Source organism: Pleurodeles waltl, chromosome 4_2, assembly GCF_031143425.1.
Source record: "Pleurodeles waltl isolate 20211129_DDA chromosome 4_2, aPleWal1.hap1.20221129, whole genome shotgun sequence".
Classification (NCBI taxonomy): Eukaryota; Metazoa; Chordata; class Amphibia; order Caudata; family Salamandridae; genus Pleurodeles; species Pleurodeles waltl.
Genome location: NC_090443.1, coordinates 829637367 through 829652390, shown reverse-complemented (window position 1 = coordinate 829652390; position 15024 = coordinate 829637367). Strand labels below are relative to the sequence as shown.

Below are 15024 nucleotides of genomic sequence, written 5' to 3'. Positions count from 1 at the left end.
TGGCATTCTTTACGAGGAACTGCCCATGAGAGCCCAGACTTTTACCAAGACTTATATGTGGTGCGTCTGACACCACCTGGTGAACTTTAGTACCCACTTCTGGGATGTGCCTCTGCCGTCTATTCCTTTCTCCTTAGCCCGAGAACTGGATCTGCCACTGTCATTGGAAGAAGTTGGGCAGGCCATTACAGATCTCCAACCTGGCAAGACCCCGGGACCTAATAGATTCCCCCTTGAGTTTTTTAAGTGCTACCAGGATATATTGATACCCCATTTGATGGCCCTCTATACTGAGTCACTGCAAAATGGTACATTCCCCGCAGGTCTCAATACTGCCACCATCGTGGTTATACCAAAGATGGGAAACCCGACAGAAAATTGCTCCTCATACCGTCCGATTTCATTTACTAACGCAGACATTAAAGTCTTTGAGAGGAAACACTTGACTGACTCAAACTCTTACCTACTTCATTCATTCGGACCAATCTGGCTTCATTCCTGGTAGGAGCATTTGTCACTGTAGCCAAAGAATGCAGCTGGCCCTCCCTCAGGCAACCGAACTCAAAGGCAATCTGGCCCTCCTTCTTATTGACTTTCACAAAGCGTTTGACACAGTGTTGTGGTTGTGTCTTGAGACCGTGCTTCAACGGGTGGGCTTCAGGCCCAAATTTCATGGCTTGGTGGGATTGCTATATAAAGCCTCCTCCACACAAGTTCAGTTGAATGGAATTCTCTCCTCGTCCTTCCCAATCTGCAGAGGGATGCGACAGGGCTGTCCCCACTGCTTTTCACCCTCATTATAGAACCATTGGCTTGCCTGATCTGGTGCAACGCATGGGTTCGGGGCTGGCGTGGGGACATTGCATGGAAGACCGGATCGCACTCTCTGCCAACGATGTTCTGCTTTTCCTCAATGATTCACAGGTATCGATGTAGGAAAGTAGGATCTTTCTGACATGGTTACTCAAACGTTTTGCTTGGTGTCTCTGTTTTGACTGTAGTACACTGGGAGCCTGCCAACCAGGACCCCCAGTGTCTATGTTTTCTCCCCTAAATTTGGTTGGTAAGTAACTCTTACACCCAACAATTGGCATACTGTTGTACCCTTGTTAGTCTCTAGTATTTGGTACTTAGGTACCCAGGGTATTGGTACACCAGCGGTCCCCCATGGGCTGCAGCATGAATATGCCACCCATGGGAGCCCCTGCACACTAAGACTACTGGCCTGCCATTGCAGCCTGTGTGAAATGGTGCATGCACCTTTTTACACCAGACAAAGTGTACCTTATATCCTGGTCACTGCACTCTGACCCTATGTCACTCCTAAGGTAGGCCTTTCAGCCCTAGGTCAGGGTGCATGGTTCTAAATGTGAGGGTACCCTTGCATGAGCAGAGGTACCCCTAGAAACTCCAGAGTCTATTTTCTGGGCTTTGTAAGTGTGGTTAAGACATTTTAAGGTATGTAGTGAACACTGGTCATCACGCGATGTCCAACTACATAATGGCTTCACCAAACCTGGTCATGTTTGGTATGAAACATGTTGGAATCATACAACTACACTGGTTGCAGCGTTTGTTGCATGATACCATGTCTTTTGGGGGTTCCTTAGTGGATCCCCCATGTCTGCCTGTCCAGCCTTGCAGGTTGTGCATGCAAGCCAGTGCTGCCGCCGACCCCAGACACTGTTCTGCCATCCTGCTGCTGAGCTTAACTCTGGCAGGGGAAGGCAAAACAAATAATTTCCTGTAGAGGAGAGATGTTACTGCCTCTCTTTTAGAAATAGGTGTCTCTGGGCTAGGGTGGGGGTGCTCCTGAGTGCCACCAGACTGCTTTGAAGGGCACATTTGGTGCCCTCCTTGCAACACTGGTTTTCTCTATTGCAGGAGCCCACCAGCTCCTGCTCTGGCGTGAAAAATCACAAAGGACAGGGGGTGACCACCCCCTGTCCTGCTCCTTCCCTAGGGAGGTGCCCAGAGCTCTGCCAGGTGGCCACTTGATTCTGCCATCATAGAAATAAGATGAGCAGAGGCCCCTGGGGGCATGTGACTGGTCAGTCCAGCAGAGTAGCGTCCCTGACCTCAGCCCCCCCCCCCCCCTCGATAGTTGGATCACTGCAGCAGTTGTCCAACTCGTTTCTAGGGTTACTTAAGGGCTACCCTGAGGGTGGGACCCCAGATTCATCTGCAAAATTCTTTTCCAAGACACTTATGCGACCTTGACACCGGATTCTGCTGCAGGACTTCGCCGGACCAAAGACAAGACTCCAACTGGTAGGAGGGCACCTCGTGCAACTTTGTCCCCGGATATTGCAAGGAATCTACAACTTCTGTGGCAGTGCATCCTCCAGAGTCACACGGACACTGCCTACACTAAGGACATCGAGAAGGAATCTCCCTTGGAGTGAAGGAGTCACTCCCCTACAAGCACCTCAACGTCGACAACCGGTTTGTGGATCCTGCAGTCTCATGGACTCTTCAAGGCTCTGCAACACAGGTGGTGATTCTGTGGCTCTCCGGAGGTCTAACCTATCTTCTTTGCAACTGGGAAGATTGTGGTCCCTCTTTGGAACTGCTTGGATGAAACCCCTGTTCACCACGTCTGTTTGTCATTGCCAAGACTTATTGGCTCTTCAGTCTGAAAACTTCCTAGCTCGAAGAAGCCACAGCCTCAAGCATCATACAACTCTAAGGCTGACATCCTCCCTGCAACACCTGCAATGTGAGCATCCATCTTCCTTTTGCTGCTGAGGCCTCCTCGCTTCTCCCTGTGCCTGCTGCCAATGGGCCCTACGAGGGTATCCATTGATTTCTGTTGGCTCTCCTTTTTGCCAGGGGGCTGGCCCTGACTTACCTGAAAAGGTTGAATCCCTTGGACCTTGCTGGTTCCCCCTTCTGCAACTCTGCTTGCATCTCTTCTCTCGAATTTGAGCAGGCTTGTTGGTGGTCCTGCTGGCCACTGACCATTCTGCAGTTTGACGGCCGGCTTGGGATAGCCGGTGGACAACTCCTGGGATCCACCTGCATCACCAGGATGCCACAGCTGCATTTCTACAATCGTCCAACAGGTAGGCATCCACATGAAGGATGGACATTGCCCTTCTGCACCCTCTGGGCATCACCAGGTGGTGTGGACTCTGTCCTCTTTCTACAGGTCCTCCTCATCCAGAATCCATGCCTGGGTTCCACCGTCCTGGTCCACAGGTCACAACAGCAGCTGGACAGCCAGGTTCCCCTTTGACTTCAGCAGGAGGTTCTGACACGACTTCAACCCTATGCACCTCAGCTCCCTGGTGTAGGTACTTCACTTCTCCGGATATCCATGGGTGGGGCACTCTTGAACCTTCCTTGTTTCAACAGGTTTCCTCAGGGTCCTCTGGGAAGGGTCCTGAAGCACAGAAACTATAACCGCTACTTCCCCATGTTATCCTATGGACTCCTGACCTGGGGTAACATCTCTCCCACCGGCGCCTGTATTTTAGTACTTCCCCAGCCTACTTCCCCAGCCCGTAAGACCCTTGGGTGTCAGTCCTGGTTAGTTGTGATTTTCTCATCCCATTTTTTTAGTATATGATTTGCACCTCCCCCCTACTGGGGCCTGTGTTTTAATAAATGATACTTTTTTTTCCAACACTGGTGTGGTTCTGTCTTTGTGTGTAACCACTGACTGACTTTGGGTTATTGCGATTGCTTTACACCCTCCGCTATAATCCTTATTTGCTCTCCCCAGCTACCTTTCGAGAGCTTTGGTTATTAGGAACCACTTTCATGTACCTAGGGATCCACATCTCTACCCTTCCGGACATGGGGTGGTCCCTGATTTTCCACCCTTCTTCTAACACTGGATCGAGATTTAAGCTCATGGTTCCATCTGCCATTGAATCCATTTGGGCGTATCGCAGTTTTGAAAAATATGTGTCTTCCCCAGTAGCTATATATCCTGGCAAACTATCCTCATCCAATTCCACGTACGTGGTTTCGATCTCTTACATCGAAATTGACATCCTTCATCTGGGCAGATGGGCGTCATCGGGTGTCCTTCGCGTCAGTGTGTGAGTCAACCTTTGATGGGGGCCTCGACATCTCAGATTTATATGGCTATTATTTTGCATCATACCTGGTCCCAGTAAACAAGTGGTTTGCCAGAGTATGGGGTGATCCAGCATATAGACTATAACAGCATCACTTGGGATTTGATAGGCTCATTGACCTACTCTATGGCAGTCCCATACCCTCCACAGCTCTGTCCTATACCAGAGTGTTGCTGCTCTGTTGGAGAGCGGATGTGTGCCTTATCCAATGGACTCGTCGCCTCAGAGATATAACACCAGTATGAGGGGGTACTTCGCTAAGACAGGTGTCGCAACTAGAGGGCTTCTTCAACTGAGCCCACATAGGTATTACATACTTGGGTGATGTTCGCCAAGGTGGGTCCTTGATGTCCTTTCAAGAGCTACAAGACCATTATGGTGTGTCTCGCACTCAATTTTTTCGCTACCTTCAACTGCGCCACGCGCTCCTTGCCCACCTCCAAGTTTCCGAACAGATGCCTGAATTTAGACCCCTTGAGGTGAAACTTGTGATGGGGCGATTAGGTAAAGAGATGATTTCGACGGCCTATTGCTCCCTGATGATGAACCCACCAGATCTGCTCCTTCCCCTTCAGTGTAGATAGGAGAACTGGGTGGATGAGTTGGATGATGGGGATTGGCGGGAGGCTTGTCTAGCACAGAGGTAACTAGCGATCTCCTCATGTCTACAGATGGTCCAGATTAATTATCTACATGTGTCCTCCCAACGCTTGTAGAGGATGGGCCATACAGACCAACCTGCCTGTCCCCACTGCTTCACTTCCGCTACCAATTTTTACCATATCGTCTGGTCTTGCCCAACTTTAACACCTTTTTTAGATGAGTGAGTCTTGAAATTTCAGAGGTCCAGGGGCATTGGATTGAATTGGGTACCTGGGAGGCACTCCAGAGCCTATTGGAGGGCATTGGTGAATCCTGCTCTGAGTGGACGTTTGTAGGGGTGGCTTCTTTGGTTGCTAAGCACTATATTGTGCGTAATTGGAAGCATCCTTGACCTCTCACCCTGGTGGCATGCAAAGAGTTGTTGATTGGTGTGGGTGTCAGGAGCTGCCCATTTATGAGGCCTGGGAAAATTTGGAGTAAATGGTGTGCTCACTACGATTTGCCAATGTAAGCTGTATAAGTGTGATAAAGGACTGTGCTTATTTGATATTGTAGCTCAGAATTATTTTGTCATTTACTTGTACATCTCGGTGGATGATATCCTGTGTTGTTAAATTAAATAAAATTGGTTATCAAAAAATATATATTCTGTCACATTGTGTGAGTTGTGGTCTCATTATGAAGCTATTACACAGTACACAAATAGAGGCATTATACTTTTGCCCTGGTTTCTGGGTAGAAATGAAAGAATAATTTTCTAATAATTAATGCCGGGGAACCACTGTTGTTTTATATTGAATGTGTACCCAGGTTCCTTACTTGTAACAGGTTGCTCCCTTTTAATACTTACCTTTTTAAAAATACCTACTGATATTCCAAAGTTCAGACCCAGGCATTGGTAGATCACACCACAAAACTGTAAAAGGAATGATCGTATTTCTGGCCAAAAGGGTAGCCAAACCGGTGCCAAAGGTGGAGAAAGGACTGGGTTGTTCATCCCAGTAGATTTCCCAAGAAAGACTGGGGACTGCAACTGATTCTAGACACCAGACTCTTGAACATCTTTTTCCAGAAGGGGAAGTTGTAAATGATGACATTTCCTCTGGCTTTGCAGGCCTGGAAGCCTGTGGACTGGATGTTGTCCTTGCATGTATAGTATGTATACTTTCATGTGCCTGGACTGCAGTCCCTCATGACATCTCTCTGCATTGTGGTGGGGTCAGACCGTTCCTAATTCACTGTGTGGCCATTTGGACTTGTATGTGCCCCTCAGGTCTTTGCAGAGGTTATGACAGTGAGTCCTGGCTTGCTTTTTGTAACCTTGGACAGGTTACAAAAAACTGCATCATTGCTGCCTACCCTGTGGTTCTCCATTAATGAGCCCAAATCAAACCTTCAGCCGGTGCTGGGGACTCCCTTTAGCAAGGCAAAGGTCTGACCTTTTCGTACCTTCCGCGAGTCAGGGCCATTCACACTGTGACCCCGATATTTCAGACAAGAGCTTTTGTTCCAACTGTGATGGTTGTGAAGTTGCTTGGGTTCTTGGCTCCCTGCTGTTGCCTCATGCCCAATGCCCATTGGAATATGCAGACCCTTCAATACAATCTGTACCTGCACTAGGCCAAGCACTGGTGGATAACTATTGCCCCTCATATGCAGCAAGTCATTTTTCTTGCACCTCAACAAGCTCACAGTAATGACTGGTGTGACGTGGCGCTGGGAAAGTCGCCTAGACAAAGTGGAGATCATAGGTCTCTCATCTAAGATCGAGCAGCACCACCACATACATCTTCTGCAGCAGAGCGCTGTCCAGCTGGCCCTAAAAACTTTACTGCTTTCCATTTAGAGCTGGTCGAACCAGGTGCTGACAGACTACACAACCACAATGTGGTACTGCAACAAATAACAGTTCTGGTTTCCTCTGTGTGGAGGCTGCGAGGCTTTGATGATAGCTGGCGCTTCATGAGTTTTTCTGATGGGCAGACACCAGCAGTATCGCTAAACATCAGGGCAGATGAATTCAGTAGTAGCACCTGCACCTTGAGGTATTATGGGATATCTTCGTCCATTGGGGCATATCCTTGGTAGATCTGCAGTTTACATCTGAAAATACTCATTGTTAACACTTTTGCTGTGGGGTTTCTTTCTCAAGAGGAGGTACATTCTGCCTTCAGTGGGACTTTGGCCTACGTTATCATTTCTGCCCTTTCTGCTGAAACTGATCAACATCTCTTGAGCAAAGTCAGGCAGATTCTGTTGCCACCGGATTGGGCAAGGAGAGAGGGTGTGGTACTCTGAACTTCTGACCCTGAACCTCTGACCGTCACTTTGGGTTCTTCTTCAGCAGAAACTGCTATCCCATCACCAAACAGGGTGTTGCAGTCAAACCCTCCCTAAGCTACATCTTCATAAATGGAAATTTTGACGGAACCAACTCAGATGGATAATGTCATTTTGGCTGCTTGCTACCCTTCCGCCAAATCACTATATTAAGGCAACTGGTCCACATTATTCATTTGGTGCGAAGAGAAGCAGGTTGACCCTCAACAAGTTCAATTGTCTGATATGCTTTGTTTTGTGTTTTTGGCCTGGCAAGGCTGTGCTGTGGGTGTCTTTAAGAATTACTTATTGTTCTTCATGGCCTTACTTTATTTGATTGATGAGCCCTCATTTTCAAATCACCTATGATGATGTGTTTCGAAAATGGCTTTCACTTATATTTCCACCTCCCTACTTCATCAGGCTACAGTGGGACCTCAGTTTGGTTCTTTCATACTTGATTTGCGCTCTTTTCAAGCCTCTTCAGGGTTGTGCTGAGACTCTTTACGCTAGGCAATATTTCTCTTTGCCATCAACAACAGAGACCAAGAAGCCTTGTCAGTTCACTCTCCGTATACTCCCTTATTTTTAACTGACAAAGTGGTGCTTAGTATGTGCGTATTCTTTCTTCTGAAACTGGTGGCACCTTTTCACCTGGGGCAATCCATTATGTTCTTTTCTCTGCCATATCCGTCTAAAGAGGATACTAGGCTACATAGGTTGGGTCAACGACTTGCTCTTAGCGTTTGTATTGATGGGACTTAGGGAGTACCGGGGATAAGGAGTTTGTTGTGTTAGCTCCTGAGAACAAAGGAAGGGTGATCTAGAAACAGATCCTATCCAGATTGATTGTCCACTTCATCAAACTGTGTTACGGCTTGGCCAAAAAGGATCCTCCCCAGTGATCATTCCTCCAAAGTTCTGATTTTGGACATGTGGTTGGCAGCAACTTAGACATTTTTCAATACTTTAACCAGTTACTCCTGCACGGATTCACAAGTCTACATTGAGGATCATTTGCTTACTCTCCCCAACCCCACTGTCACATCACGCTATACACTGATACACTATCAAACCACAGCGTCATCACCACCTGCCCACCCACTCGTTCTGTGGCGTAGACATTCAGAGATTAAAAAGGGCTCAAGTTTGCTTTTGTATACTACCAGCAGAAGATCAATATTTAAGTTTTGCATTCTTGGGTGGAGATTAAATTGACAACAGTGTGCAGGTCTGCGTCTTTATGCAACTCCTAGTAGTCATGACCAGAGGTGAGCCTGAGTTTTGGAGTAGGTCGATCGCACCTCCTGTCGATGTGCAAGAGTTTCTGGATCCAGTATTGAGCCTGAGGAGATTCCCAAGGTGATAAATCGGAAGGGGAGGAATCTGCAGATAGAGTATCCTTCAGAAAAGGTATTACCAATTGTAAGTAGCCTATGTTTGCATAGGTTCTGTACCCTCTTTAAGATTAGCTTGGTGGGGTGGTAGTTAGTGAGATGTGGTAATGGGTGTCTTGGTAAGGTTTATAGCCTGAGAATTATATGTATATCCTACTGGCTTCAAATTAATTCAGTCTGATCCAGCATGCATGTGCATTTACTCCTCCAGACAAAACTGAGGGAATAGGAGTTGTAGATTTCAAAGAGGTCACTATATAATTGCATTTAAAAGAAATGTTCAATTATCTTGAACGAGATATGAGTAGAACCTTTGTTTTTTGGTGTGAGGACGTTTCTATGTATTACTTGAACCACTCCAAGATCCTTGTTTCGCTCTGTTTTCTCTTTTTAAAGCAGGTGCAAAGAATTTTGTAGTCCTGTGGGAAGTAATGTGCTGTGTCTAAATAGGTCCATGTTACCTGCATCACAATCGGGTAACGACCTTTACAGATCGCTAGAATTCAGTAGTTTTGTGCTTCTGCTGTAGGCAAAACTATACACTCTACACTCAAGATTCATCAAGTATGAAACAAGTGTACAAAAAGAATGCCGCTGACAGTAGTGCCAACAGTTGGCTCCTCTCTGACCAGAGCTGTGAAATGCAATCATCATGTTAAGTTCTCGCTTTTTCTTGGTGTTAGACCTGTCCTCTCCTCCTCCATTTTGCTGAACTTATTTCTGTTGGCCTTAAGACTCTGTTCACTTTACCACTGATAACCTGCACTAAAGTGCTTGTTCTCACTCCCCTAAAACATGGTTATATCGGCTTATACTCAATTGGCACACTTAACCTAATTGCAAGACCTTTGTAGAGTGGTATATCATATACCCGGTGCCTGTAAGCTAAATGCTACCAGTGGGCCTGAGCACTTATTATGCCACCCACTTAGGAAGCATCTTAAAACGTGTCCAGGGCCTGCTACTGCAGCCTGAGTACAGATATAAACTGCAATGTTGACTTCACATTAAAACCCCTAGCCAAGCCTTAAGCTCAACTTTTAGCACATATACATCACCCCTAAGGTAGACCCCAGGTAGCCCATAGGGCAGTATGCTGTATAATTAACAGGTTGGACATATACTTTTAAGTTTTACATGTCCTGGTAGTGAAAAATTTCGAAATTTGTTCCAGAGTCAGAAATGATCCCTATATTCAAAAAGGGCTCCTGAGATACACCAACCACTTATAGACCCATAAGTCTTATAGATAGCTTGTAAAAGTTATTCAGCTGGATAATCCTGGATAGACTCTAGGAATGGCTAACTATTAATGAAATCCTGACTCCTCTGCAAGCGGGCTTCTGAGAACGCACAAATACTATTGACCAAATGTTTTGGCTCCAGGTATTTTTTTGAAAAACTGTTTCTTTGGGTGGTGGTCGTCTTTATGTGTATTTTGTGGATTTGCGTACTGCATTTGATTTAGTGCCAAGATCCTCCCTCTGGCAGGTACTATTTGAAATGGGGGGTGACCAAGTACCTGCTGGACATCAGTATAAGGCTGCACAAAAACAACTATGCGCAAGCTAGGTGCAGTCAAGTGGGTGAATTGACTGATCCAATCCCCGTCAATAGAGGAGGCAGACAGGGTTGTGTACTCGCTCCCATACTGTTCATGTTGTACATCCACCGCTTAGTATTTTTTGGTGACCAATGTGACAATAACGCTACTAGCCTGGAAAACCCAAGTGTCCCTGCCCTCATGTTTGCTGACAATACTTATACTTTGCTTCTCTCTAAATCACCCATGAGACTCCAAAAACTTTTGGATTGCTTCAAATGTTTTTGAAAGCAGAGGGATTTGGAGATCAATGTAGGGAAAACAAAGTATATGGTCTTGAACCCCTGTCACTCATCCAGACCTAATTCTACATTATTGGGGACCTCATTGGAACGTGTGCCCACCTTTGATTTGTATTACACTAATGGAACAGCTTAAAAGACATACTCGTATAATCCACCACAGGCTAAAACTCAAAATGGAGCAAGTAGCCGGAGGAATAGTTAAATTGTCTTGAGGCTTGCAGTTTTGTGCTATCTCCCCGGCTACTCAGATTTATAATCATCGGACCCTTGGGGCAGCCTTCTATGGTACAGAATTGTGGGGACCCAGGGATGCAACTTCCTTAGTAACAGCTGAAAATCAATGTATGCACCAGCTTGACAGGCTTAAATATAAGCATCACCATTCTCTCTCAGATTACATCTAGGGCTTATACCAATCTCTGATAAGATAGGAATGAGACCTGTCTTAGAATGGAGAAGAATTTGGGCTACTCCTGAATTGTGCTCTTATTGCCAGGGTTTAGAAGGAATCCTATGTATCGCTGGCTCATGCAACCTACCCTGGTTAAGATATGGAAAAACGACCCTTGTAGATTTGGGGGAGGGAGCCTATGGAATACTCCAGGGGAGGCTAGGGCTACCTCCATGATGCATATTAAACCTATCTATTGGCAACATATAGAGATGTATATACACCACCCAAAACTTGGCACCCTAACCAATGCTTTTCTCACAGTGAAGGATTCCTTTTTGGAAGAACACGTCCTGGATGAGATAGAGCCAATATCAGCCAGGAGGCTGTTTCTACAGTTTCACTTTGGGACATTGCCCCTCCATTCTTATATTGCAAAATGGGCACAAGCTCACAGGGTGGAGGACTGGCAGTGCCTATCCTGTGGCAACACTAGAGAAGCTCTTGAGCGTGTTCTTTTGCCAAGCCTACCTGAGCAGTAGGAAGAGTTGGATAATACCACTGTGCTGCAATCGAGGTGTTAGGGAACACAAAGAGGCTTTAAGAATTCTGAAATCAGACACTAGCCAATTGATGACCTTTGTAGTTTCCCGGTTTTTGATTTTGATGTCGATAGTCAGGCAAAAATTGTGCACTCTTCCAGGGAAATGAGGTACTGGCGCTGTATGTACTATGCACAATATTAATGCCATTGACCTTAATACTTTATGCACTTGGTTAAGCAGTCTATATGCCTGTTATGAATTTTGTAATAATTTTATATGGTTTTCAAAGATGTGAAAGGATTTTTTTAATTTTTTTTTATTGGCTTTAAAGTTTATGACACATTGTATACATATCTTGTATTTTATATAATGAGATTATTTTTAAATGTGCTTTAATGGCTATTGCGCTGAAATAAAAAAAACATTCTAACCTAAGTTTGTTTTTCACTACTGTGAGGCCTCCCCATCCCATAGGATAACATTGGGGATTCAGTATTACATTTAATAGGCTGTAATTTCCAATTGGGAGCCGAAGACTATATCATGTTTGGTGTCTTTGGAATCGCAATGAGAATCCCTATTTAATGTAAAGTCAGTTTTTTATTACAATCTTGAAGATGCCACTTTTAGAAAGTTGGCATTTTTCTGCCTTTAACCCTCTTGTTCCTGTAGCTTGCCTTGGGTCACATGACTGGGTGTAACTGACAGACCTTGTGAATTCCTCCCAGACAGTCACACAATGGAGTGATTAGGTATGCCTGAATAGGCCATCTGCCAAATTGGCGGAGCTGAGCACAGTCTCACTTACAACTGAATAGGGAGTGCTTCGCCTTCGCCCGAAGGGCCTAACACGTACCTATGATCACTACAGCCAGTCACTGTCTAGAAGCTTCTTCCACCTTCTAGAAGAAGGGCACCAGGGTATAAAAGGGGAACCTCAAACACCAACTCTTCAGCACACTTTTGTACCTAGTGACTACTCTGCCAGGAAGAAGTAGTACTGTGTGGCTGAAAGGGCTACAACTGCTGGACTGCAGCCATGCTACTACCTTGCCTGAATTGTTGCCTTTCTGCCCCGCCCCCCCCTTACCTGGGGAAGAAGGACTGGATTTGCAACTTGAACCCAGGACCACCAGGGTGACTCCAATGGCTGATTTGTAGGCATTCTGATTTGAGCCTGAGGGACAGAAAAGCTTCCTTTTACCTTGGACCCACACCTAAGCCTAGCAATAGTGCGTCCTGACCCTCCAAGTGGTTCCCTGTGAGTCCTGGAATCTTGGAAGTGGTGCTGAAGGTGACCAGATCCACTATCCAAAAGTGGGAAAGTATTGAGCATTCAGGTAAAATCAAATAAGGACTAATGGTATGCAAGTATGGTAGTAAGCATTCTTATAGAGAAGGAAGTGGGTCCTGATAGGCAACTGCGTCTTGTATGTAAAAGGCCTCTGTGACCTGCTTGTGTGAGAATAGAGTGTGGACGGAAATAGCTGCACAGCACTGGGAAAACTAACTACATATGGTTAAGGAGATGAACTCGAGAGAAATCAGTTTCTTCGTGTAAATAGAGCAAATCATAGTTCTAAGTTTATTTTGGAAGCACTCTAGGTGTAAGGCTGTGGTTCATGCCTAAATCTTGGGGCATAAGGGGAGAAGACCTATTGCTGTATTTGTGTTCCTTGTGGGATTTTTATGTTTTGAGTATATCAAGAGAAAAACTGTGTTTTGTGTGTACACCACCAGGGATTTTCATCTTGCTTTGCAAGCAATCTGTGGTATTACTATGAAAGGTCATGTAAATTATACCTAAATGCTTTAATGTGGATTTTTGCTGCAAGAGAGAGCCTGTAGGGATGATTCTGGAATGGAGTGATAACCACCAACTAAAGGAAATTCAAACGCATCTTGAGTAGAAATAACCCTGATTCAGAGAACTAGAGACATCGTCTGGTGGCTAATGTAGACTTGAACATGATTTCTACCTAAGAAGCTTTGCCTGGTGAGAGGGAGGTGTGTGATAGGGTTGTTATTGTAGAGTTCATTGTTAGGGGTAATATGAGCTCTGGTTGTACAACATGTGGGGTAAATGTTTATGAGGAGGGATGAGTGACATTGTTGATTGGGGATGTAAATGGGCCACAGGTGATAAGGATTTAATTAACGAAGCAGGATATAATTTTTTATTTTTTCGATTTTAGAAAAAATGCAGTACTGCAGATTGTATCTCACTGAATACCACTGGCTTTTTCCTGATGATAGCCACTCGGGAAATTTATGTGAAGAGAGGATGAATTACTTCAATTCTAAAAAATAAAATAAAAAGTCAGGTGTTGGCAAATACAGAGGGGAATCTGATTGCTGCACTTTTTTTTTACATTGGATTACATATTTAAAACAATACAAGTGTGAAATTGACAAATCCTAGGGCACCTATAAACTCTAAACAAAGCATCGAGATTCCCCAGCAAGCCCCTCCATACCTCACATATTTAATTTTAATACTCCCATTCTTGACTAAAACAGCTTTAGTTATATCGTGTTTTTACTAAAAGGGTATTTCAAATTCTAAAACTGGGTCTCCACCATGATATATTTTAACACCATCAGGGACACCTAACCTTACCCATATAATTTTTCTACTTTTTCTACCAAACCTTTAAGCTTTTGAGGTAATTAATTTGTACTAAACAAACATATGCTTTCACCATCTTATAGATTTTTTGTACAGGGTAAATATTACCTTCAATTTCATCTCTGATAATGATCTACGCCTCAGGTCATTAAGTCTAAATGTTCACCTTCACAAAAGTCAATATCATCTCATGTAGGAATTACAGTGCTACCTTTAGTCGATCTTTGTTATATATTGAATGGCAGACCTAATAGTGACTATAATGTTATTTGCAAATAAAATGTCAGTGAACAAAAACAATGGAAATTCACCATGGTAATGAATGGATAGTAAAACATTTTTTTTTTCTTTATTTACTTCTGTTTTTAGCTTGTTTCTGTAACTCAAAACAAGGCAGCTAAGGGAAATAAGGATCCTAGTAATGGAAGCGCAGACGATAATGATAAAGTAGGTAACTAGCTATTGACATAGTAAATGTTTTCCATTTACCAGACTGAACTGTGTATGAAAATATAAATTGTTATTGTTTGTTTACACACAATATTAGTGGTCTAGTGATATGTGAGCATAATGGAAATAACACATCTGTAACTAATATAAGAACATGATTTTGGTGAAAATGTGGTTTGATTAGGTTTAGGATTAGGTTTAATTTTGCTTGCAGAAAAAAGAATGCCGAAAAAATCATTCTTGATTAAGGCTAAGTGAGGCGGCTGCAACTTTTCTTTTAATTGTAAAGTATTTTTGTATTACTTCTCTCATCTGCCATGTACTTACAGTAAATCCCCTTTTGTGTGTTTATTGCTAAACGATTCATGTGTCTTGCGGTTGGGTAAGGTAGGTGACCAGAAAACCCACCCTTCTATTTCTTCGGCCTATCTCTTCTTCACTCTGTTTATGATGTGTGCCTAAAGTATTTATTTGGATTTGAAGTAAAATTAGGTTCACTCTTTTTCTGTGAGGTTACTTTTGACAAATGCTCTTACACCCTCCTTCATTCTTGTTCCATTATTTTTTCGAGGTGAGAACAAACAAAGCCCTGTTTTGTCTTCATGATGCCTAACTTTGTATAATATATGTGATAGTGTTCTAAGGAGGATTGCGGAGAAGCAATTTTGTACAAATCCCACCTGTGATGGATATATTAGGTCCCCAATTACATATCTCAGTCTGTTTGCTAATACTTTGGTTATTATTTTCATAT

The 15024-nt window shown here is 44.2% G+C and overlaps 1 protein-coding gene across 6 annotated transcripts in view; it reads left to right on the top strand.

Moving 5' to 3' along the window:
• The window catches only part of PATJ (PATJ crumbs cell polarity complex component), a 1201300-nt gene that overhangs the window by 687058 nt on the left and 499218 nt on the right, over positions 1-15024 (top strand). For all 6 annotated transcript variants that reach the window (XM_069232550.1, XM_069232545.1, XM_069232547.1 and 3 more), the window contains one exon: positions 14190-14267. In XM_069232550.1, the coding sequence (XP_069088651.1) occupies positions 14190-14267 (78 nt within the window). The remainder of the gene's footprint in view (positions 1-14189; positions 14268-15024) is intronic.